Below are 24,033 nucleotides of genomic sequence, written 5' to 3'. Positions count from 1 at the left end.
GCACCGGCTCTTGGAAAGAGCACCCTACCCCCTATCCAAGGTCAACACCTCCACCCTATCCCCATAACCCAGTAACCCCACCCAACACTAAGGGCAATTTTGGATACTAAGGGCAATTTATCATGGCCAATCCACCTAACCCGCACATCTTTGGACTGTGGGAGGAAACCGGAGCACCCGGAGGAAACCCACGCACACACGGGGAGGATGTGCAGACTCCGCACAGACAGTGACCCAAGCCGGAATCGAACCTGGGACCCTGGAGCTGTGAAGCGATTGTGCTATCCACAAGGCTACCGTGCTGCCCTTGTGTTATTGGGTTACTATTCTCAAAGTAAGGCAGCTGATGTAAAGTGACATGCAAATCTCAAAGACTGAACTCTAGACATGTCATTCAATCCATATCCATATTATAACTTCCAGAGTACCCTTTCTGTGTTTGGCTGCTCTTTCGGAGGACAAAGCCAAATTTCTCTTTGAAGCTGATGTCCCTGCAAGAAAGCAGCTTTAATATCTATGAGCTGACATTCCCAAGCATTTGTGGCTGACAGAGCCAAGACGATCTTTATTTCCTGCTGTAAGTGTATCTACCCATTATTGTTGAAAACTCACCACTATTCTTAGAAATCCCCCTCTACCAAAAAGGGCCGACATTCTAAATGGTGAACAGGGATTCTCACTCCCTGACTCCGATGCAGGCTTCGGTGGGTGCTATTTAGGTCAAACTATATTTTCAAGTTATCCCCCGGTATAACCCATACCTTCACCGAAGATTTCATCTACTTACCACTTAGTAGCATCGATCTTGGGTCCTGCATTGCTAAGTAAGTAAAGTAGACTTAGGAATAACCACTGTTTCAGGTTAAATTAAGTTATTTTATTATTATATTTTTTTATTTTAAAAGCTGCAATCACTTTTTTTACAGAAAGGTAAAAAGATCTTGCTTCTGGATCCTTCTGGTTGATTGAAGGGACCTTCAGGCCCAACTTGACAATCAATCTTCTTTAAAGTCTGTTCTTCTTTAGATGTATTCGCTGGTTAGCTCAGTTGCTAGGTCTTGTCAATCCCATGTACTGAGCTATGAGAGCTGGCCATCTCTGAGCTGACTCTGCCTCCTCTTTAAACTCTAGTCTTCCTTAGATGTATTAGCTGTTTTAGCTCGGCTGCTATGTCTTATCTTTCCCAAGACCAAGCTGGCTGTAAGCTGACTCTGCTTCTCTTGTTCCTTTTCTCTGAGTTCTGGTAGTTCTGCTCTCGTTTCTGGGTTTATATTCTCTTTCTAACAGTTATTAAGTTTTTATGACTTTACTGTAAAGTAACTGTTATTTCACTTTGATTGTAAAAAGTATCTTTGATCTAAACATTCTAATACAACTAAGTATTCATTTTGACATAACCTCACCTCTCAGGTCTCTGATTACATTGTTTCCTTTGTGATGTTCAAAGTTCCTTTGTGATATTCCAAAATGCTTTGATTTCAATAGAGGTGTGAATTTTGGTTTGGTTCCTGTCATTTCGATAGTTTTATTTTCCAATTGTGTCCCCAGCTCATAATTTTGACTTTGATTTCAGCTTTAAATTATGTTTCTCGTAGACAGGTTGTCTCCAATTTTCTTTAATTTACCTGATATCGGCAGAACTTCACACCTAGAATTGTCACCAAATACAACTGGACCTCATCCTTTCCTTTCCAGCTGCTTAATAAGATAGTTAATTTCAATGAAGGTGTGAAACATCGCTTTTAACGTAATGCTAAAAATCCACTTGGTTATAACTTGAAAGGTTTACATTCATCACTTAGCTCAACTGAAACCCTCATCCATGCTTTTCCAGATGCTTACGAAGATACTTAATTTCAATGAAGGTGTGAGCCATTGTTTTTAGCTTCATACAAAAATCCTGTTTTGTTTGTTTAGGCGATGGAATATGCATTTTATAATCCTGATCTTTGCAGCTGCTATTAACCCTTTGTGGGATCTTGCCCTGTATCCTCTCATGTTTAACTCAGACCAGATATTGCCAGACTTCCATGTTTCAAATGACACATCTTTCCATATTTTCAATAACACCATACATCGTGGTCATCCAAGGTTTGTTCAAAACCTCGTCTACCAGCCTGGCATTAGTCTCCGGCCGTTTTCGGCACGGGCGGCGGGAGTTTCAGTTGGCGCCGGTGCTAGTTTCTCACTGGTACCAGAATCGGTGAGGGTTTGATGCCGATTTTTCAGTCGTAAAAGACCACACTGAAAAAGAGCTACTGTGAGTATTTGGGTCTTTCTCTGGGTACAAGCTGAACCTGGACAAGAGTGAGTATTTTGTGGTGTCTCGGCCGGGAGTGGGGGCAGGGGTGGGGGGAGGGGGGTGCCATTCCGTAGGGCAGGGACTCACTTTAGGTATCTGGGGGGGTGCAGGTTGCCCAGGAGTTGGGGGGCTCTGCAGATACAACATTTCTAGTTTGGTGGGGAGAGTGAAAGCTGATCTGGCAAGCTGGGATGATCTCCCTCTGTCACTGGCGGGTTGGGTACAGGCGGTTAAAATGAACATATTGCTGCGATTTCTGTTTATTTTTCAATGCCTACCGATTTTCCTGCTTTTTTCAGGGAGATTGAGGGAAGGATTACCTCGTTCATATGGGGAGGGAAGGTGGCCAGAGTGAGAAAGGTGCTGCTACAGAGGGGAAGGCAGGCAGGGGGTTTGGGTCTCCCGAACCTGATGTACTACTACTGGGCGGCGACTGTGGAGAAGGTGCGGAGCTGGGTCAGAGGGGTTGATTCCCAGTGGGTCAGAATGGAAGAGAGTTCGTGCAGGGGGTCGAGGCTGAAAGCACTAGCAACAGCACCACTCCCGATAGCCCCGGGGAAATACTCAGGGAGTCCGGTAATAATAGCTTCATTGAAAATCTGGAGGCAGTTTCACCAACACTTCGGGTTGGGGGCAGGGTCAAGGGAAATGGCGATTCGGGGGAACCACAGATTTGAGCCAGGGAAGTGGGATGGAAGTTTTTGGAAATGGGAGGAGAAGGGGATTAAGACTGTAAAAGATTTGTTTCGTGGGGGTCGGTTTGCAGGATTGAGGGAGCTGGAAGCGAAGCATGGGCAAGAGCAGGGAGAAATGTTTAGATACATGCAGGCTCGGGATTTTGCCAGGAAGGAGATATAGAGATTCCCGGAGGAACCGGCCTCCACATTGCTGGAGGAGGTGCTGACGACAGGGGGACTGGAGAAGGGGGTACTGTCAGCGGTGTACGGAGCTATTTTTGAAGATGATAAGGCACCACTGGAAGGGATCAAAGCAAATTGTGAGGAAGAGTTGGGAGAGGATATGGAGAAGCGGTTCTGGTATGAGGTGCTCCAGCGAGTGAATGCCTCCACCTCGTGCACGAGTTTGGGGCTGATACAGCTGAAGGTGGTATACAGACCACACCTCACGAGGGCGAGGATGAGCCGATTCTTAAAGGAGTAGAAGATGTGTGCAAGCGTTGCGAGGGGGCCCCGCTAATTACGTTCGTATGTTTTGGTCCTGTCCAAAGATAGAGGATTGCTGGAAGGAGGTTTTTAGGGTAATTTCCAAGGTGGTGCACGTGAAACTGGACCCAGGCCCCGGGTGGCCATATTTGGGGTGGCGGATCAGCCAGGGTTGGAAATGGGTGCGGAGGCAGATATCATAGCCTTCACCTCGTTGATCGCCCGAAGGTGGATCCTGCTGGGATGGAGAGCGGCCTCTCCACCCTGTGCCCTGGCGTGGCGAGGGGGGACCTGTTGGAATACTTGACCCTTGAGAAGGTTACGTTTGAACTGAGGGGAAACTTGGAGGTGTTCTACAAGTCATGGGCATTATTCATTATGCACTTTCAAGAACAGGATTACATTGAACATTAGTTGGGGGGGGGGGGGGGCGAGTGGGAGGGCTGGAGGGGGAAGGGGGCTGTGTGTATTAAGGATGACTATGGGTAATCCCTGATTTCTTTTTGTCATTTGTTTATGTAAACATGCGGGCTGATGTTTGGGGGTTGGTGGGAGGATGGGATCATTGTTATTGTTATGGGGATTGACATGAAAGGGACAATGCTGGAAAATCTCAGCAGGTCTGGCAGCATCTGTAAGGAGAGAAAAGAGCTAACGTTTTGAGTCCGATGACTCTTTGTCGAGCTTTGACAGACCTGCTGAGATTTTCCAGCATTTTCCCTTTCGTTTCAGATTCCAGCATCCGCAGTAATTTGCTTTCATGGGGATTGACATATTTGTTGCTGATTATTGTTTAGTGTTGGTGGGTGTAAATTCAGGAGAAAAAGTGAAAAAGGAGGCGAATAAAAATATTTTTTAAAAAAGTGTACAGCAGGTACCCTGGGCGCGATTCCCCCAACGGGAGACTGAGTGCTGACGCCGGAGTGAAACCCGGAGTGTTTCACTCCGGCGTCGGAGGCCGCTCCTCGCACCCTGGGCGCGATTCTCCACTTCCCGGGTGGGAGAATCACGGGAGGGCCGGGTGAATCATGCCACGCCGCTCTGGCACCCCCACGATTCTCCCAACCCCCCCCCCCAAAATGGCGTGTCGCATTTTTCGACACGCCACTCGGAGAATCGCCGCTCGCCGTTTTTCCCAGCGACCGGTGATTCTCTGGCCCGGATGGGCAGAGCGGCCTGATGACCCCGACGGGTTCACGCCGGCGGCAACCACACCTGGTCGCTGCCGACGTGAACATCGCGCGACAGGTAAGTGTGGGGCCTGTGGGGGGGGCGGAGAGAGGATCGAGCACCACGGGCATGCTCGTGAGGGGACTGGCCTGCGATCCGACCGTCGGGCTGGCGTCTCTAAGAGACGCACTCTTTCCCCTCCGCCGCCCAGCAAGATCAAGCCGCCACGTCTTGTGGGGCAGTGGAGGGGAAGTCGGCAACCGCGCATGCGCGGGTTGGAGCCGGCCAACCTGCGCATGCGCGGCTGACATCACTTGGGCGCCGCCGACTGAGTCATTCTCGGCGCGCCGCTTTGACGCAAGCGTCAAGGCCCAGCAGCCGAGTTTCCCGCAATGCCGCTCCTAGCCCCCCGAGGGGGGGGGGGGAATAGGGGGGGGGGGGGAATAGGGGGCGAGGAGCGGCCTCCGACGCCGGAGTGAAACACTCCGGGTTTCACTCCGGCATCGGCACTCAGTCTCCCTTTGGGAGAATTTCACCCCATATTCTCCCCCCCCCCCCCCCCCCCAGGGGGCTAGGAGCGGCGGTTTGTGAATCCCGAACGCCCGACCTTGACGCTTGCGCGGTTGCCATCTTCCCTTCCGCTGCCCCCGCAAGACATGGTGGCTTGATCTTGCGGGGCGGCGGAGGGGAAAGAGTGCGTCTCTTAGAGACGCCAGCCCGACGACCGGTGGGCACCGATCGCGAGCCAGTCACCTCATGAGCATGCCCGTGGTGCTCGATCCTCCCTCCGCACCCCACAGGCCTAACACTTACCTGTCGCGCGCTGTTTACGACAGCAGCGACCAGGTGTGCTTGGCGCCGGCGTGAACCGGTCGGGTTCGTCAGGCCGCTCGGCCCATCCAGGCCGGAGAATCGCCGGTCGCCGGGAAAAACGGCGATTCTCTGAGCGGCGTGTCGAAAATCGCGACACGCCATTTTTGGGGGGGGTGGGAGAATTGTGGAGGGTGCCAGGGCGGCGTGTCATGATTCGCCCGGCCCTCCCGCAATTCTCCCACCCGGCGTGGGGAGCGGAGAATCGCGGCCCCTGTGTCTGATAACTGTATTTAAAAGCGGGTTTTGACATCAGGTGGATTTGCCTGATTGGAGATTAAAAGATATTAGTTAGGTGATAAAGAGTTTTGTTTTATTGTTAAGCATCGTTTCACTAGTAATTGTAAGCTATTTTCTTCATGAAGTTAAAGCTAGTTTAATACATTTTGTTTTAATATCCCATCTCCCTATTTGTACATGGAATCACCTTGGAGTGGAGTATTCTTTCCTCACAGTCTTTCAAATTAAATTAAATATTGGGGTTTCTGTTCGGTATCATAGCAACTATTGGGGTCTGGTCCAGGATCATCATAGCATTTTCCCGGTGGCCTTCCCTGCTCTGCCAATGGTAGTTGTACCCTTCCATTAACTGGCTCCTTCTGGCAAGTATGTCATTTTAGTGCCAACCTTTGGCAGTTGTCCATGGGACGATTAGCCTCATCCGGTTCCTCAGAATTACTGTGTCCCTCTTCAGAAACCCTGGGCGCGATTTTCCGAAATGGAGACAGAGTGTTTGCGCCGTCGTGAATGCCGTCGCGTTTCACGACAGAGCGAATCGGGCGCGGGGACTACCGATTCTGGCCCCCTGGAGCACAGCGTGCTCCATCCGCCCTTCCCGGCGCCAAATGGGCAGGTGGGCCGCGCCAACCCGCGCAACAAAGTAGGCAACATGGAACATGGCGTGGGGGTTCAGGGGACGGCCGCGCAACAAAGTAGGACGGGGGGGAGGGCCCCAATCGCGGACCAGACCCCATCAGACGCCCCCCCCTCCCCGGGGACGGACTCCCCCCCCCCCCCCTCACAGGCCGCCCCCCCCGAACCTTCGCGCCTGCAGCGACCAGGTGTGGACGGCGCTGGCGGGACTGTGCGTTTTCTGCCCGGCCGCTGGGCCCATCCAGGCCAGAGAATCGCGGCCCTCTGCATACAGTGGCCCGCCACCAGCGCCGCGCCAAACACGCCGGCGCAAATGCTGCCGATTCTCCGCACCTCGGAGAATCGCGTGCCGGCGTCGGGGCGGCGTGGCACGGTTGTGCCGATTCTCCGGCTCGGCGCCGGGCTCGGAGAATTGCGCCCCCTGTAAATGTCCCCAGTCTGGTCCCCCTAATTTTCTAGCACGCATGTGTGAGAAGTAACTGGTTCCTCAGCACTTTCAATAACCACTTTTGAATCTGCAAACTTGTAATCTGCCCTCTAATTTTGATGCGTGTACCTGAACAATCTGATTTCCATGCTGCAAAATGATTATTCTACCATCTGTACCTGTAACCTTTACTGGACCTAGCCACTCCTTAAATCAATCTCTTTCACAGTATAAAAGCATATTGCTGCGGATGCTGGAATCTGAAACCCTAGGGTTCATTTCTCTCCCTACAGATACTGCCAGACCTGCTGAGATTTTCCAGCATTTTCCTGCTTCTCGTATGCAATGTCTCCTCGTCTGAGGATAGTTTCCGATGGCCGTACATTGTGCCTCAAAGCTCTCTAAATTTGTTTTGAGATTTCTGCTTTAAGGACTGCTCGCATGGCCCTCGTACTGTGCATTCAAATGCTCTGAAAAGATAGAGCTAATCATTGTCCCCTCCTAAGCTGGAGGATGATCATTCATGAGTGACGGGATTTCTCCCAGAAATTACTGATATGAACTGACCTTGCCCCCCAAGTACCTGCAGTGAATTATTTGCATGAACGGACCATGCTAAAGCCGAAGTTAATTTACAATTTAGCTTATCTGCCAAAAATTTACAAAGAATTTCATCTATCACAGCATGCTTTCTCTTGCACACCCTGTTACTAAATGGGCCGGTTGCCCCAGTCCAATCCCTATCTATTTTTCCATTCTCTCCACACTTATTTTATTTACTATGTACAATTGTTGATTGCCAAGTCTACAAAGTGTAAAATGAAAATGTTCTTTTCTTTATCCCACACCTTAAGATTCAACGCCATAACTTCATTAAAATCTCCCGCTCAGGGCATCCTCACTATGGGTCGCGATGATGTTCTTCTGCATTTCTTTCATATATTACATCTATCACTTATCTATTCCACAAGTTTGGTATGTTCTGCATCTCTTATACCTGAGCAAAGTTTTAATCTTTGGGAAGATGGGTGAGCAAATTGCCGATGCAACTTTAACACAATCACGTTTTTGTTTTCTAGTCTCTTGTTCTCTGATGCAAACAGCACTTCCTTAATTTCTTTACAAAAAAAATTTATTCACAAAATAAAATAATGTCCCGACTATGTAAGTCCGCAGTTTTTCCAAATACGATGGTCTTTCCGTTTTCCATGTGAAGATTATATGCTTTCTTCATTAATGGTCGACTCAGTAGTAAAGTTATTTTGCTGGATACGCCATCCATGCTAATAAAATTATTCTTTCTGGTGAGTTTACAAGGATTTGTTACTCTTTTCAGTGATTTGAAGGTATTACCATCCTCAAATCTGAAACTCGGGGAACTCTCAAATTCCTTAACTTTGTTATGATCTTTGTCACTTAATAGTCCATATAACATTTCAATCAATCTATTCCACATACTGTAGATGTACATCTGCTGTCTAAAATGGGTTAACGGGAAGGACCCAGCAACTAGCAAATTTATCTCTGGACTGAAACTTCTCGTTACCAAGATGATGCCTTCTCTTTGGTCAAGATACAATGTTAACGGTTAACTCTTCCTCTTCAGAGTCTTCCATCTTGTATTTGGTTTCAAACACCCGATTATGGGTGCGATTCTCCCATGCATGAAGATGATGCACGTGTGCGCCAGTGGCCCCCGGGCCTCACTATGGGACAGTGGTGCCCGGGGAAACATGCGCCATGGCACCACCGGCACCTGGCGCTGCCAGTCCTGGAGGTCTGCTGTGGAATCGACCAGGGTCTGAACGTTCCCAGCGATGGAGCTCAGGAAGTGCGTAATTCCTGTGAGGGGTTGGGGGGGGGGGGGGCATTGTGAGTGGGTGCAGTGTCGGGGGGGGGGGGGGGGGGGGACATTGTGAGTGGGTGCAGTGTCGGGGGGGTTAGGGGGTGGGGGGGGCATTGTGAGTGGGTACAGTGTCAGGGCGGGGCATTGTGAGTGGGTGCAGTGTCGGGGGGATTAGGGGGTGGTGGGGGGACATTGTGAGTGGGTGCTGTGTCGGGGGTTGGGGGTGGGGGGGCATTGTGAGTGGGTGCAATGTCGGGCGGTGGGGGTGACATTGTGAGTGGGTGCAGTGTCGGGGGGGTTAGGGGGTGGGGGGGGCATTGTGAGTGGGTGCAGTGTCGGGGGAGTGGGGGGGCATTGTGAGTGGGTGCAATGTCATGGGGTGGGTTGAAAGGGGGGGGCTTGGGGGCAGGGGTAGGGGGTGCAGTGTGAGGGGGGTAGGAGGTGGCAGGCTGAGGGGGTGTAGCCAGGCAGGGGAGTCTCACTTGTTCCTGAGCCCCCGACCTGGCATAGCGCTACCTCCTGGGTGGCGGCTCCCCTAGCGAGGTCCAGAGCCCTCTGTTCATGGACGGTGAGGGGGTGCAGCACAGGTGATACCCCTCCGGTTCTTGAACGCTCACGAATGTTGTGAGCTGTCTTGTCCTGCGGAGGGGGGGGGGGGGGGGGGGGGGGGGGGGAGAGAAAGCATCAGAGTTAGGCGGTCACCATCAAGACGCACGGATGTTATCACCATTATGACTTGGTGGGAGGGCCCTTGCCACCACACCTTGGCAGCTCTCAGGGGGGTGGGTCGGGTACAACGTGGTATCCCCCACCCCCCTGCGTGGGCAGAGGGGGAGACACAATACGTGATGGAGGGCATTGGGTGGGGGGGGGGGGGCCTGGGGGACCCCTTGGAGTACTTACCCTGGCAGCCCTCATGAGGACATGGAGCTTCTTGCAGCCCTGTTCTCCAGACCGGGGGGTGTGTCCCACAGCGCTTACCGCAGTGCCCACCTCACACCAGCCGCGCCTCACAGTGCTAGCTGGTTTCCGGTGTCCACGCCTTGGACACAAGATGGCCCTGCGCTCTTCCACGGCGTCCAGCATCGTGTCCCGATCACTGTCCCTGAACCTGGGAGCAGCACGGCGGGGCTCAGCCATCTCCATCAGTCGGGTCCTCTGTGCACGGATCGCGCACTTTAAATGACACAGCGCGGCATCATCTGGTTGTCGTGCGATGACGACGCCGCTCTGGCGCCACGCCCACCGCATTTCTCGCGAACCCCGCTGCTGACCCCGTAACGGGGCCTGAATTGATCGTGTCCGAGGCCATTTCGTGCCATCGTGAAATGCGACGGCTTTCACAACGGCGCGGACACTCTGCCTCATTATCGGAGAATCGCGCCCTACATCTCTTAGGATAGTTTGTTGCACAATGGAATTTCAAGCACACCTAAAACACCGATTGGCCACACCCTGGACATTTCTGTTGACATTTTCCAATTCTTTCCTCCTGCCATAATTGTTGTTAAAGGTATATCTGTTCTCGTCATTGTTAGTTGTAAACCTTCTTTCGTATTGATGCTTGTGGCCTGGTAACGTCAGATCTTCAAAATCTGGCTTATCGCCGTTCGGCCCACTTGTGTCATGAATGCTGTTGGGAAGGAATGTTTGCCAAGGGACTTTTTTTTTGGAGCTTCTCACATTTGTGCTGACAAGTTGTATCTTTTTGCAAATTTAACTCATGTCAAAACCCGAAGCCTATGCATATTTGTAACTGGAACGCCAGCACTGATTGTAGGCATCCTCCGACTTTCTAAATTTGTCACAATCTAACCATAAGCGCTTAGTCTGTAATCCATTTTGTAAATCTTATCCATGAAAGCTAACAATGTGTCCAAACTTCCATCTGAGTTCAAATGGTCCGGATCCGATTCTGAGAATACTTTGCATCTTATTTTGCTTTTGGTAGCGGAGGTGCCAGGACCATTCCTTGTTTTTTTTCTTGTGCAAGGATGTAACCATTGTTCACGTGGTTACATAATTCTCTTTTTTTTAAATTTAGAATACAAATTTCATTTTTTTTCCAATTAAGGGCCAATTTAGCGTAGCCAATCCATCTACCCTCCATATCTTTTGGGTTTTGGGGGCGGAACCCACGCAAACATGGGGAGAATGTGCAAACTCCACACAGTGACCCAGAGCTGGGACTTCGGCGTTGTGAGGCCGCAGTGCCAGCCACTGTGCCGCCATGCTGCCATCAACTTAATTCTTCCATTGGTTGTAGTGTTGATGCTCAGAAAATAATGGTGGGTAGTCATACCCTGACACTCTAACCTTGGATTCAACCATTTGCTTTCCAAGCTAATCCCAGTCACTCTTCAAGATTGAAATTCAGAGCGTTTGATCCAAAGAAATCTTAGTTTGCAAACCTTTTCTTTTACTTACTCACAGAACATTTCTCTGCTACCATTGTTTAGTTCCGATGGTATCTCCATAGTAAAAACTGGAGAACAAGTCTTGAATTCTTCAATCAAGTTGACAATCACTTCTCATCCAACACCACAGTGCCACCTGTATCCCATTATATATATGTGCAGTCTATCAAACAATCTTTGAGGTCTATTAAACAACTAAAGCTCAAATTCTAGCTTGAACATTGGGGAACACTAACTCTTTCCTAACACTGGGTTTAATTTAAATATCAGTCCAGCAAACTTGTATCACTCTCTCTAGCCCACTTGTCTTCACCAGACAGGATGTCAGCAACCCAGAGGAAAACGTTAGCAGCCTCAAGAAGAAGTTCATTCCTCAATTTAACCATCTTCCACCTGAGCCCATCACCTGCAAGGCCCCCATGATCCACTTGGACATCAACACAACACAGTTGGAGTCTTTGTGCATCTCCTTTCAGTAACCGATGCGGTATCTCTTTTGACCCCCTTGTTTATGAGATTTTCATGCAGCCTTGTCAGGGCTTCGACTTCCCTCCCCTGTGCCTTCCCTCTGCCTGCCATTGTTTGTCATCCTTATCAACCTGCATGCCTCTCTGCCGGCCATTGTGAGCCCTTGTGCTTCCCCTTCCTCCTTGCACAGCTCTCCTTCCACAGAGCCCTTGTCATCTTTAGGCCACACCCTTACCCCACCTCATCTCTCACTCCACCCCCATTTAAACTTCAGACTTTTGTTGCAGTTGCTGAACAGCACAGTTCTGTCCATGTAGACACAGGTGTGTGACACTGGGATGAAGGGGTCCCCCGTACTCCCAAGCCCCAGGTGTAATACTGAGCTGCGACAGTGACACAGGGGGTCCTTGGGTCCAGCAGCATGGTGCTAGCCATGAAGACAAGCTCTGCATGGAGATGGAGGGCAGGAACCCGTCTGCCCTGGCAGAAGGAGAATTCTGTCCTTTACCTTTTGTGGAACACGTGTATTACACTTAAACACAGTTTATTCTCCATTGAACTCTGAAACCTGAAATTCCCACGAGTTTGAGTTGTCCACACAAATGGATTGCAACCAAACCTTTGTCTACTCATTCTAAGTTGCAAGAGCATTGCATGAAGAACCTTTTTTGACCTCTGGATGTCCAGAGCACCAATTAAATACTTTCGAAGCGTAGATACTTGTATGGTTGGAGCATGCACGTAGGTGCTTCAATCAGCCCAAGTTGCCAGCTAAAATATTGGATTAGTATGAAATGGAGGAATGGCTGCATTAAATAAGTATCCATGTTTAATCTTCTGATCTCAATGCAACAAGTGTTAATCCCTCCTGGGGTTGATTACTTCTCCATAATGACGATTTATATTCTCTATTCTCTTCAGAGCTTTAATAGGAGTCAAATCCACTTATGGAAATATAGAAAACAGGAGCAGGAGTACGCTATTCGGCCCTTCAAGTCTGTTCAGCCATTCATGATGATCATGGCTGATCATCCAACCCAGTAACCTGTTCCCCCTTTTTCCCTCATATTCTTTGATCCCTTTAGCACCAAGAGCTATATCTAACTCCTTCTTGAAATGAGATAATATTTTGGCCCCAGCTGCTTTCTAAGGTCGAGAAATCCACAGGCTGACCACTCTCTGGGCAAAGAAATCTCTCGTCATCTCCGTGCTAAATGGTTTACCTTAGATTGTGATACCTGGTTCTGGACTCCATCGATCCTCCCTGCATCCACCCTGCTGAGTCCTATTAGAATTTTATAGATTTCTGAGTTCCCTCCTCATTCTTCTAAACTCCAGCAAGTATAATCCTAACCAACTCAATCTCTCCTTATACGTCGGTCCCATCATCCCAGGAGTCAGTCTGGTAAACCCTCGCTGCACTCCCTCTATGGCAAGAACGTCCTTCCTCAGATATAGAGACTAAAATTTCACATAATATTCCACGTGTGGTGTCACGAAGGCCCTGTAAATTGCAGCAAGATATTCCTGCTTCTGTACTCGAACCCTCTCACTATGAAGGCCAACATACAATTTGATTTCTTCGCTGCCTGCTGCACCTGCATGGTTGCTTTCAGCGACTGATGTACAAGGACATCCAGGTCTCACTGCACATTCCCCTCTGGCAATCAATAGCCATTCAGATAATCTGCCTTCCTGGTTTTGCTATCAAAGTGGATAACCTCACATTTATCCACATTATACAGCATCTGACATGTATTTTCCCACTCACTCAACTTGTCCAAATCACGCTGAAGCATCTCTGCATCCTTCTCACAGCTCACCCTCCCATCCAGCTTGGTGTCATCTTCAAATTTGGACATATTACATTTAGTTCCCTCATCTAAATCATTGAAATATATTGTGAATAGTTGGGGTCCTAGCACCGATCCCTGCGGCACCCACTGATCAGTGCCTGTGATTTGAAAAATGACCCATTTATGCCTTCCCTTTGTTTCTTGTTTGCCAACCAGTTTGTTATCCATCTCAATACATTATCCCTAATCCCATGCACTTTAATTCTCTTCTGTGGGAGTTTGTCAAAAACCTCCTGAAAGTCCAAATAAGCCGCACCCACTAGCTCCCCTTCATCAACTCTACTAATTATATCATCGAAGGATTCCAGTAGAGTTGTCAAGCATGATTTCCCTTTTGTAAATCCATGCTGACTCGGTCCAATTCTGCCATTGTTTTCCAAGTGCTCCGCTATTAAATCTTTTATAATCGACTCTAGAATTTTCCCCACAACCAAAGTCAGGCTGGCTGATCTATAATTCCCTGATTTCTCTCTACCTCCCTTTTAAATAGTGGGGTTACATTAGCTACCCTCCAATCTGTGTTAACTGTTCCAGAGTCTGTAGAATCTTGGAAGATAACCACCAATGAATCTATTTCTAGGGCCACTTTCTCAAGTACTGTGGGATGTAGATTATCAGGACCTGGGGATTTATCCACCTTCAATCCCATCAATTTTCCCAACACTAATACTGATTTCCTTCAGTTCCTCCATGTCAGTATGTTCTCACTGTGGTATGTAATTTGTGTCCTACTTACAGCCATTTCTTTGTTCCCCATTATAAATTCCCCTGTTTTTAACTGTAAGGGATCTACATTTGTCTTGACCAATCTTTTTCTTGTCACATACCAACAGAAACTTTTACAGTCAGATTTTATGTCCCCCGCAAGCTTACCCTTATACTCTATTTTCTCCTTATTAGTCAATTCCTTTGTCCTCCTTTGCCGAATTCAAAACTTGTCCAAATCCTCAGGTCTTCTGTATTTTTTCTGGCCAATTTGTATGCTTCTTCCTTGCATCTAATACTATCTCTAGTTTCCCAATTAAGCCATGGTTTGGCCCCCTTACTCGTTTTACTTTTGTACCAGACAGGAATGAACAATTGTTGCAGTTCACCCATGCGCTCTTTGAATGTTTGCCACTGTAGTCCCTTTAAGCAAAGTTTCCCAATCCATCATTGCCAGCTCACACCTCATACCATTTTAGTTTCCTATATTTAGATTCAGGACACTAGTTTCAAAATCAGTGGCGTCACACTCCACCTTGATGAAGAATTCTATTATATTGTGGTTGTTTATCCCCAAGTGACCTCGCACAACTCGCTTGCCAATTACACAATACCCAGTCAAGGATGGATTGTTCTCTGGTTGGTACTGGTCCAGAAAACCATCCGTACACACTCCAGGAATTTGTCCTCTACAGTATTGTTACTAATTTGATTTGCCCAATCACAGATGTTCCTTTATCGCATGAGTCTCTAATTTCCTGTTTAATGCCATTCCCAACATCACCACTACCCTTGGTGTTTCTCAGTTCTAACCGTGCAGATTCCGCATTGACAGAGCTAATATCCTTCCACACTATTGCATTAATCTCCTCCTTAACCTGCAATGCAACCCACCGCCGTTCCATTTTGTCTGCTCTTCCTAAATACTGGATACCCCTGGTTGTTCAATTCCCAACCCTGTTCACCCTGCAGCCTTGTCGGTAATCCCAACGATATCATACCCATTTACATCTTTTTGCATGATTAATTTATCCACTTTATTGCAAATTTCTGTGCATTAATGCACAGAGCCTTACGACTTGTCTTTTTAACATTCCTTGCCCCGTTCCCACTATTTTTCACTGTTTGAGTCTGGTCTTTGATTTTACTGCATATCACTTTTCGTATTCCGCTCACTGTCTTTTTCTCTTGTCCGTGTTTCCCTCTCTACTGACTCCTTGCATAGGTTCCCACCCCCCCTGCCATTTTATTTTCAAACCTCCCCAACCACTCCAGCAAATACTCCCCCCAAGGATATCAGTCCTGCTCCTGCCCAGGTGCATCCCATCCAGTTTGAACTGGTCCCAGCTCTGCCAGAGCAAGTCCCAATGTCCCAGGAATCTGAAACCTCCCCATCGCAACATCTCTTCAGCCACGTGTTTATCCTATATATCCTGCTATTACTGCTCTGACTAGCACATGGCATTGTTAATAATCCTTGAGTTCACTCCATTTTGAACTTATTTCCTAACTCCATTTATTCTGCTTTTAGGACCTCATCCCTTTCTTTTAAGCTATGTTGTTTGTACCAATGTATACCACGACCACTTGCTGTTCACCCTCCCCCTTCCCAGTACTGTAGATTCTCTATGACACCATTGACCCGAGCTGCAGGGGGCAGCATATCACCCTGGAGTCTCATTTGCGGCTGCAGAAACGCCCATCTAATCCCCTATAACTATTGTATTCCTACACTTTTTACTTTTTCCCTGTGTAGGAGAGCTAACAGTGGTGCAACAAATGTGGCTGCTGCTGCTTTCCCCTAAGAGGCCAACACCCTCCCTTTCAAAAGCAGTATATTTGTATTGAAGGGGAATGGGCACAGGAGATTCTGCACTGCCTGTCTAATCCTCTTGCTCTGCCTGGTAGTCGCCCAGTCTCTTTTTGCCAATTGAATCTTAGCCTGCAGTGTGGCCACCTCCATGTATTCACCATCCATGATACTCACTGCCTCGCAGATGCTCCAGAGTGTCCCCAGCTGCCGCTCCAGCTCCTAAATCCAGGCTTGCAGGAGCTGCAGTTGAAGAGACTTCCTGCACACATACCCTGGCACTGGAAATGTTCCTGGCTTCCCACGTAGGTCAGGAGGAGCACATCGTGGCTTTGAGCTCACCTGCCATGATTTGCCCCTTTAAATTAAACCTTTTGGAAAATACTCTAAATCAAATAATATCAATTACTTGGGCCCTTTTCCCCTGGTCCTCGTTACTATATAAACCCTAAAACGGTAGATCACCAAATATAGACCGTACAAACTATAAGCGATAAAAGTAGAAATACTTACCTAACTGTACCATCAGCTGCTTTCTCTTGTCCCGCATCACTTTTGAATCCTGACGTCACCTCTGGAGCTCCAAATTCCAAGCTAGTACTCTGCTCCTAGTCCCGTGGTGCCGTGAAGCAACAGTGTTAACCACTGTGCTTCCGTGCCATCCAATACTTAAATAAATACGCCTCAGGGCCATAGGGGTTGGCTGGAAGGGCAGAGCATAACATAGGGCACATGAAGGACCTTTTGAAGTTCCCTTTTTATAAGGTCGCCTCATGCAGACTGGGGTTCACGAATCCTGAGGGTACATGCCCGACTCCAAAAACTTGGCCACGTCCACGGGCAGAATTTTCTCATCTGGGTCACTGGGAGTGTTTCCTGCTATGTAGGCCGGTGGAATACCGTGTCATATCACAGAGGAATGAAAATAATTTTTGGGCCTCCCATAATACTGTAGCTGTCTGGAGCAACATTTGAGCTCTTCACCGGAGGCGGGAATATTATCATTAATTCAAAGATCCACTCCTTAAAAATGTATAAATGCCAGATAACCCGAAGGTACCAAATATTGAAATACATCAACATTTAGCAAAGTGTTATAATTAATGATCACTTAAATATTGTGATATGTATATAACATAATTTTTATCCTGAAAGAAGATAATGTGTATCGCTAATAATTCATGACTATCAGTACAGCTTGTATATAATTTCTATGTATGTCCTGGCTTATTAAACTTAGTGGGAATCTTTTCCGCCTATAATATTTTCCTGATTTGTTATCAGAGATATTCAAAGTTCAGCAGAGCAAAGAAATACTCTGTATAAAAAAGTCATTTTTCGGAGATATACAAATGCATTATTTACGACACCCTATGAAAGTGGAGAAAGGTTCGACCACTTGGGAATACTTGGACCTGTCATCAGGGCAGAAGTTAACGATGTCATCAAGGTATGTTGTAATATTCAAATCATCGTTTACATTATATCATTACAAGTATTGCATGTAACATCTTCAAATTAGTAGGATTATACTGACAAGTTAGTTTTTAAAAGTGCATTATTCATTCATTCAAGCGGTATTTTGACTCAATGAGTCACCCCTCTATCAAAGGATTGTGAGTAAAGCCTAACTCCAAGACTTTAGCGCACAGTCTAGCATGACAGCCTATGTATTGCTGAGAAATCGAATGGGATGTTAACCTGAAGTTCCATTTGTCCATTCAACTCACATGAAGCATACCATTCAAAAAAGTGGGGAGTTCTGCTCAGCGTCCTGTCCAACAATCCTCTTTCAACCAACTCAACTCATTCCATGCTGTGCGCACCTATAGAACATAGTTAGTGCACATCCAAGCAAGTCATATATATCATGTAGCACTTTGAAATGTAACTGAGAGACATGATAAAGTATTGTCACAAACCGGTGAGGATGGTAGCAAGACTTTTCTCCACTCCACCCAGGTTTTTGAAATTTAAAAGGATGGATGTGCCAATTCAGTGAATGTTCTTTTCTCTTTACACGCTCATTGCAATGTAGATGCATTAGTTTTAATTTTCCAAAATTCCCTAGATCCTGTAAAGGTCCCGTCAGATTAAAAAATTGGTCCTCCATTCAAAAAAGGAGGGAGAGAGAAGCCAGGTAAACTACAGACCACTTAACATCCGTTGAAGGGAAATTGCTGAATCTGTTATTAAGGAGGTTATAGCAAGGCACTTGGAAAATTGCAATGCAATCAGACAGTCAACATAGTTTTGTGAAATAGAAATCATGTTTGACTAACTTATTGGAGTTCTTTGTGGAAGTAACAAGCAACATGGATAAAAGCGAACTTGTGGATTTGCTACACTTAGATTTCCAGGAGGCATTTAACAAGGTGCTGCTTTAAAGGTCACTATGCAAAATAAGAGTTCTTGGTCTAGAGGATAACATATTAGGATGGAGGGAGACTGGTTAGCCAACAGGAAACAGAGAGTAGGCATAAATGGATCATTTTCAGATTGGCAAGATATGACAAGTGGAGTGCCACAAGGAAAAGTTTGGGCACTCAACATTTACAATTTATATTAATGACTTGGATGAAAGGAATTAATTTATGGTGCTAAATCTACTGATGACACAAAGGTAGGAAAGCAAATTATGGAGAAGACATTCTCCGATCCCGCGGCCAAGTTCTGACTCCGGCGTCAAAAGCGGCGCGAGCCACTCCAGCGTCAACAGGCCTCCATGCCCAGGTATTCACCCATTTCCAAGGGGCTAGTAGGGCGCATGAGTGGTGTCTGTTGCTCCAGCCGGCACGCCACGGCCGGCGCGAGTTCACACATGCGCGTGGGTTCCATATCTGTGCTGGGCCCCAGGCAATATGGCGGAGCCTACAGGGGCCTGACGCGGAGAAACATAGGCCCCCCATGGAAATAGCCCACCGATCGGTAGGCCCTGATCGTGGGCCAGGCCACCATGGAGGATACCCCCCCGGATTCGGATCCCCTCGCCCCCCCACCAGGAAGGCCCCCGCAGCCAGAACTCAGAGGTCCCGCCGGGTAGGACCATACGTAACCTACGCCGGCGGGCACTCGGCCAGTCGAGGCGCGGAGAATTGCCAGGGGGCCGTTTTCAATGTGGCGGTGATCCTGCCAGCGCCCGAGAGTCGGTGCCAGAGAATCGGCGGGCCGGTGTTGGAGCGGCGTGGTGCGATTCGCAGGCCCCCCCCGGTGATTCTCCGACCCGGCGGGGATCGGAGAATCCCGACCTATGAGTCTGCAAAGGGATATAGATAGGTTAAAGGAGTGGGCAAAACCTTGCCAGATGGAGTCAAATGTGGAAAATGTTAAACTTGTCCACTTTAGCAGGAAGAATAGAAAAGCAGTATATAATTTAAATGGAGAGAGATTGCAGAGATACGGAAGGATCTGGGTGTCCTGGTACATGAATCACAAAAAGTTAGTATTTGGTACCACAAGTGATTAGGAAGACAAATGAATGTTGGTGTTAATTGCAAGGGGAATGGAATATAAAAGTAAGGATGTTTTACTGCAGCTGTACAGGACATTGGTGAGACTACATCTGGAGTACTCTGTACAGTTTTGGTCTCCTTGTTTTCAAAGGATATAAATTCAATTGAAGCATTTCAGCAAAAGTTCACGTGGCTGATTCCTGAGCTGGGGGGTTTATATTATGAAGTAAGATTGGACCGGCAGGGTTGTTTCATTTGGCCTTTAGGTGATTGAGAGGTGACCTTATTGAAAAATACAAGACTCTGAGGGGACCTGACAGAGTGGATGCTGAAAGGATGTTTCCTCTTGTGGGAGTGACAAGAACCAGGGGACACAGTTTAAAAATGAGCGGTCTTCCATTTAAGACATTCTTAAATGTTGAGGATCTTTGGAACTGTCTACTTTGGAGAGCAATGGAAACGAGGTTATTGCATATTTTTAAGGTAGCGGTAGATTTTTCATTATGAAGGGAGTCAAAGGTTATCGGGGTAGGTGGAAAGTGGAGTTGTGTCCACAATTAAGAAAGTTTAAACAAGTAAGGGATTAGTTTTTATTGTGCTAAAACCACCCACCCGCACCCAGTTAAAGATCCTTAAGAAATTAAAATGGTAAAAACACACGCCAACTGTTGCAATACACACACACACGACATGTAAAAATCTGACTTCCAAAGTAAAGGAGGCTAACTTCTGGCCAAATTCAGATTCAACAAGAAAAGACAAATAATTAGAGAGTTTGTGGTTATAAGTCCTGATGCTGTTGTTCACTATTGAAGTAGTTTTTAACGTTATAGTCCTTGGTTTTCCTTCTGAAAACACTGCTGTGGAATTTGTAGTCCTCTGGTACATTTTGTTTGCTGCCCACATTCCAGTATAAGACTCGTAGGGTCCAAACTTAGTTGAGAGGGAGAAATAGAAGGCGAAAATAGCCTTCTGGTTTGCTGCTGATGTAATTTCTTAAAAATTGAACGGTGTCTTCCTTAACATTATTTCAAAATGTAGTAGGCAGTTTCAGTCACATGGTAAATGGCCATTGGTCCACGATGGAAAGCAATTAACAATCTGCTCATGGTAACGGTGAATATTCCATCAGATGGCCAAACCCATTGAAAGTTAATAGTGGGTAAAAATAGTTTTAGCACTTCATGGTGCATAACCAGTTTTGATAGCTCTCTTTAGTTACTGAATCAAATACAGAATCAAGATGTCTGGACTTATTGTTTTGTGTGCTTGGAATATTCCTTGACAAGCAGGTGTGAAATTTCCAGGGAGATTTGTATAGATTTATAATTCACTTTGGAAGCTTCCAGAAGCTTCACCAACTTGTAGTTAGAGAATGGTAAGGTGACCTCTGACAGCTATCTCAAGTCAGTATATTTGTTTCAACCGTTGAAACTGCCTTTTTAGAAGTTCCATATGTGAGTCCAGCTGATAAAATTAATGTGTAATATTTGACATCAACACACCTCGTAACAGCACTATATGAAAATGAAAATCGCTTATTGTCACGAGTAGGCTTCAATGAAGTTACTGTGAAAAGCCCCTAGTCGCCACATTCCGGCGCCTGTCCGGGGAGGCTGGTACAGGAATCGAACCGTGCTGCTGGCCTGCTTGGTCTGCTTTAAAAGCCAGCGATTTAGCCGAGTGAGCTAAACCAGCCCCTAGTGAGCTAAACCAGCCCCTGGTTTATAGAAACCTATTTCCTGCTTTGATTATACTTTGGTATAGTGGTATTGTCACTAGGCAAGTAAACCAGAGACCCAGAGTAATGCTCTGTGGCCCCGGGTTCAAATCCCGCCATGGCAGATAGTGAACTTTGAATGCAATAAAAATCCGGAATTAAAAGTCTAATGATAACCATGAAACCATTGTCGTAAAAAGCCATCTGTTTCATTAATGTCCTTTAAGGAAGGAAATCTGCCATCCTTACCTAGTCTGGACTACCTGTGACTCCAGATCCACAGCAATGTGGTTAACTCTTAACTGTCCCCTCATGGACAGTCAATGGGCAATACATGCTAGCCCAGCCACTGACGCCCAGGTCCCTTGAACAAATAATAAAACAAATTATGCTAATCCTGCAAAATGTATTCTTAATGATTAGATTACCCAATTATTTTTTTCCAATTAAGGGGCAATTTAGCGTGGCCAATCCACCTACTCTGCACATTTTTGGGTTGTGGGGGCGAAACCCACGCAGACACGGGGAGAATGTGCAAACTCCACACGGACAGTGACCCAGAGCCGGGATCGAACCTGGGACCTCAGCGCCGTGAGGCGGTTGTGCTAACCACTAGGCCACCGTGCTGCCCTGTATTCTTAATGATAAACATTTTGAATGATCATCATTCCCAGCATCATAATGTTCCGATTGGGAGGACATTTGAAGGTCACTCAACATGACCTACCTCTGCTCACAGGCATTTTCAAAGTTACACTGTCTATATCCAGGTGCAGAGAACAAGGCGATGTGGTAAAAAAAGTTACTTAACACAGCATTAACTTTCTAAAACCTGCACTTATTTCTCAGGTTATGTTCAAAAACCTTGCTTCAAGACCATACTCCGTTCACGCACATGGAGTATCATATGAAAAATCATCTGAAGGAGAGGGATATGAAGATTTCTCCTCTGATTGGTTTAGGTCCGATAATGCTGTTCTCCCAAAACACACATACACTTATGTGTGGAATGTACCACCTCGGTCTGCACCAAGAACCACCAATTCAGTTTGCAAGACCTGGGTCTACTATTCCAGCGTGGACTATGTAAGTGTTCTAGACGCAAAATGACAGAGGAGAATCTAAGGATTTTAAACTACAATATGAAATATTTTCACTTTGCAAATGTTTAAAGTATTGTTTCATTCCTTATAGGTGAAGGATATTAACTCAGGTTTGATTGGGCCTTTGGTGATCTGTCAGAATGGAACACTGAACAGCATTAATGAAATTCCTGGCGATGCTCGAGAGTTTGTTTTGCTCTTCCATACTTTCGATGAAACTAAAAGTTGGTACTTTCATGACAACAATGAGCAACTTTGTAAGGAGTCCTGTGAGATGAGCAAGAATGATTCCAATCTTGTACAGCGCAATACATTTCATGGTAATTACTCTGTTCTCAGTATTAAAATGCCTTTAACTTTAAAACCCCTACAATAACCTCAGCTGCCAACTTTTTCCAGAAAATCGGGCGCGATAACGAATAGCAATGTTTGCAATTGAATCCCAAGGTAGGCATTGCTTCTGGCTTTTCCCCTTTTTTTTCTCTGTTAAACCATCCTCCTGTAAACAAACAAAGCGAACAACTGGACTCCACACAGCACCCTCACCACCATATCTTCATGAGGTGAGACATTTCTTCAGGAACTTTAGTTCTATATGCAGGTTATTAATTTGTGCGGGCATAATACTGGCACTGGAATTTCTGCCCACAATAGGACAACACCTCCAGTTAGACAGATCCTTGGAAATTTCGTCATGCGGCCTCTTACCTCTGACCACTTTATTTAGTCAACCTTTTTAACCTATCTCCAGCATTTTAAAGAAAATTATAAACTAAAGTGTTCAAAGGAATGAAAAAAAATGCACAATTTATTTATCCACCCCCCCACCCCTGTGATTTTTCCTGTGTCCTGTTTGCAGCAGCGGGCAATATATTAATCTTTCCTGGAAGTTTGACAACTCAAAGTGATAATCCGTAACAATTTTAATTCAAATAACGTGCCAGCAAAATTAATAGTTATCCCACTTGTATAGAATCCCTACAGTGCAACAGGAGGCTATTTGGCCCATCGACAGTAGACAGTTTTGTGAATGGATCATTGCTTTCAAAATACTCAGTAATATTGACAGACAATTGTTTTCTGGGTTAAACAACCAATTTATTTTTCCAGCTATAAATGGATTTGTCAATGCCTCTTTAAGGGGCCTGGTGATGTTCGAGAAAGAACTGGTGCGATGGTATTTGATTAACATGGGAAGCTCAGAGGATGTGCATTCAATACGTTTCCATGGTCAGACGTTCATTGAAAGACGGGAGAGTGAGCATCGCTTGGGCATTTACAATTTATCTCCAGGTAAGGGGGAAAAAGTGTCTGTGCTACTTCACCCTACATCTAATGACACAATTAAAGAACTAAGAGAATTTATTAAGAAGGCTTACAACACCAGGTTAAGAGAATCTAATCATTTCTGTACTGCAATCAAATACACTTCTTTAGATTTCTATTATTTTGTCTCTATTGATTTATATTATAGTAGTAAAGTGTTAATATCAGTGAGAGCAGATTTATTTCTACTGCACAGAATTCAAGGAATTGTGTATTTTTCAACTCTTCTGACATGAAATTTTTTCTAATCAAACCATTGTACTGAAACACATAGGTGCCTTTGGAACCATTGAAATGCGTTCATCTAAACCTGGTATATGGCTATTAGATTGTGAAAATGGAGAGCATTACAAAGCAGGGATGCAAGCACATTTGTTGGTTCTCTCACAAGGTATGTGCACATATAGAATTATTAAGTGTAAAAACGTACACCACATTATTTTCTGTGGCACAAAATATACATGGTATCATCATGAGAAGTAAAATTTAATGTATAACATTTCAAAATCATAGAAAAATGGGGCC

General features: G+C 46.3%; 1 protein-coding gene across 1 annotated transcript in view; it reads left to right on the top strand.

The window, feature by feature from the left end:
- The window catches only part of f5 (coagulation factor V), a 153,474-nt gene that overhangs the window by 88,915 nt on the left and 40,526 nt on the right, over positions 1–24,033 (top strand). The window contains exons 14-18 of the mRNA XM_038802074.1: positions 17,192–17,357; positions 21,929–22,165; positions 22,274–22,502; positions 23,293–23,475; positions 23,783–23,899. Of these exons, the coding sequence (XP_038658002.1) occupies positions 17,192–17,357; positions 21,929–22,165; positions 22,274–22,502; positions 23,293–23,475; positions 23,783–23,899 (932 nt within the window). The remainder of the gene's footprint in view (positions 1–17,191; positions 17,358–21,928; positions 22,166–22,273; positions 22,503–23,292; positions 23,476–23,782; positions 23,900–24,033) is intronic.

Source organism: Scyliorhinus canicula, chromosome 7 (assembly GCF_902713615.1).
Source record: "Scyliorhinus canicula chromosome 7, sScyCan1.1, whole genome shotgun sequence".
In the NCBI taxonomy this organism is placed as follows: Eukaryota; Metazoa; Chordata; class Chondrichthyes; order Carcharhiniformes; family Scyliorhinidae; genus Scyliorhinus; species Scyliorhinus canicula.
Note: the sequence above shows the minus strand (reverse complement) of the source record. Positions and strands in the feature narration are given on the sequence as shown.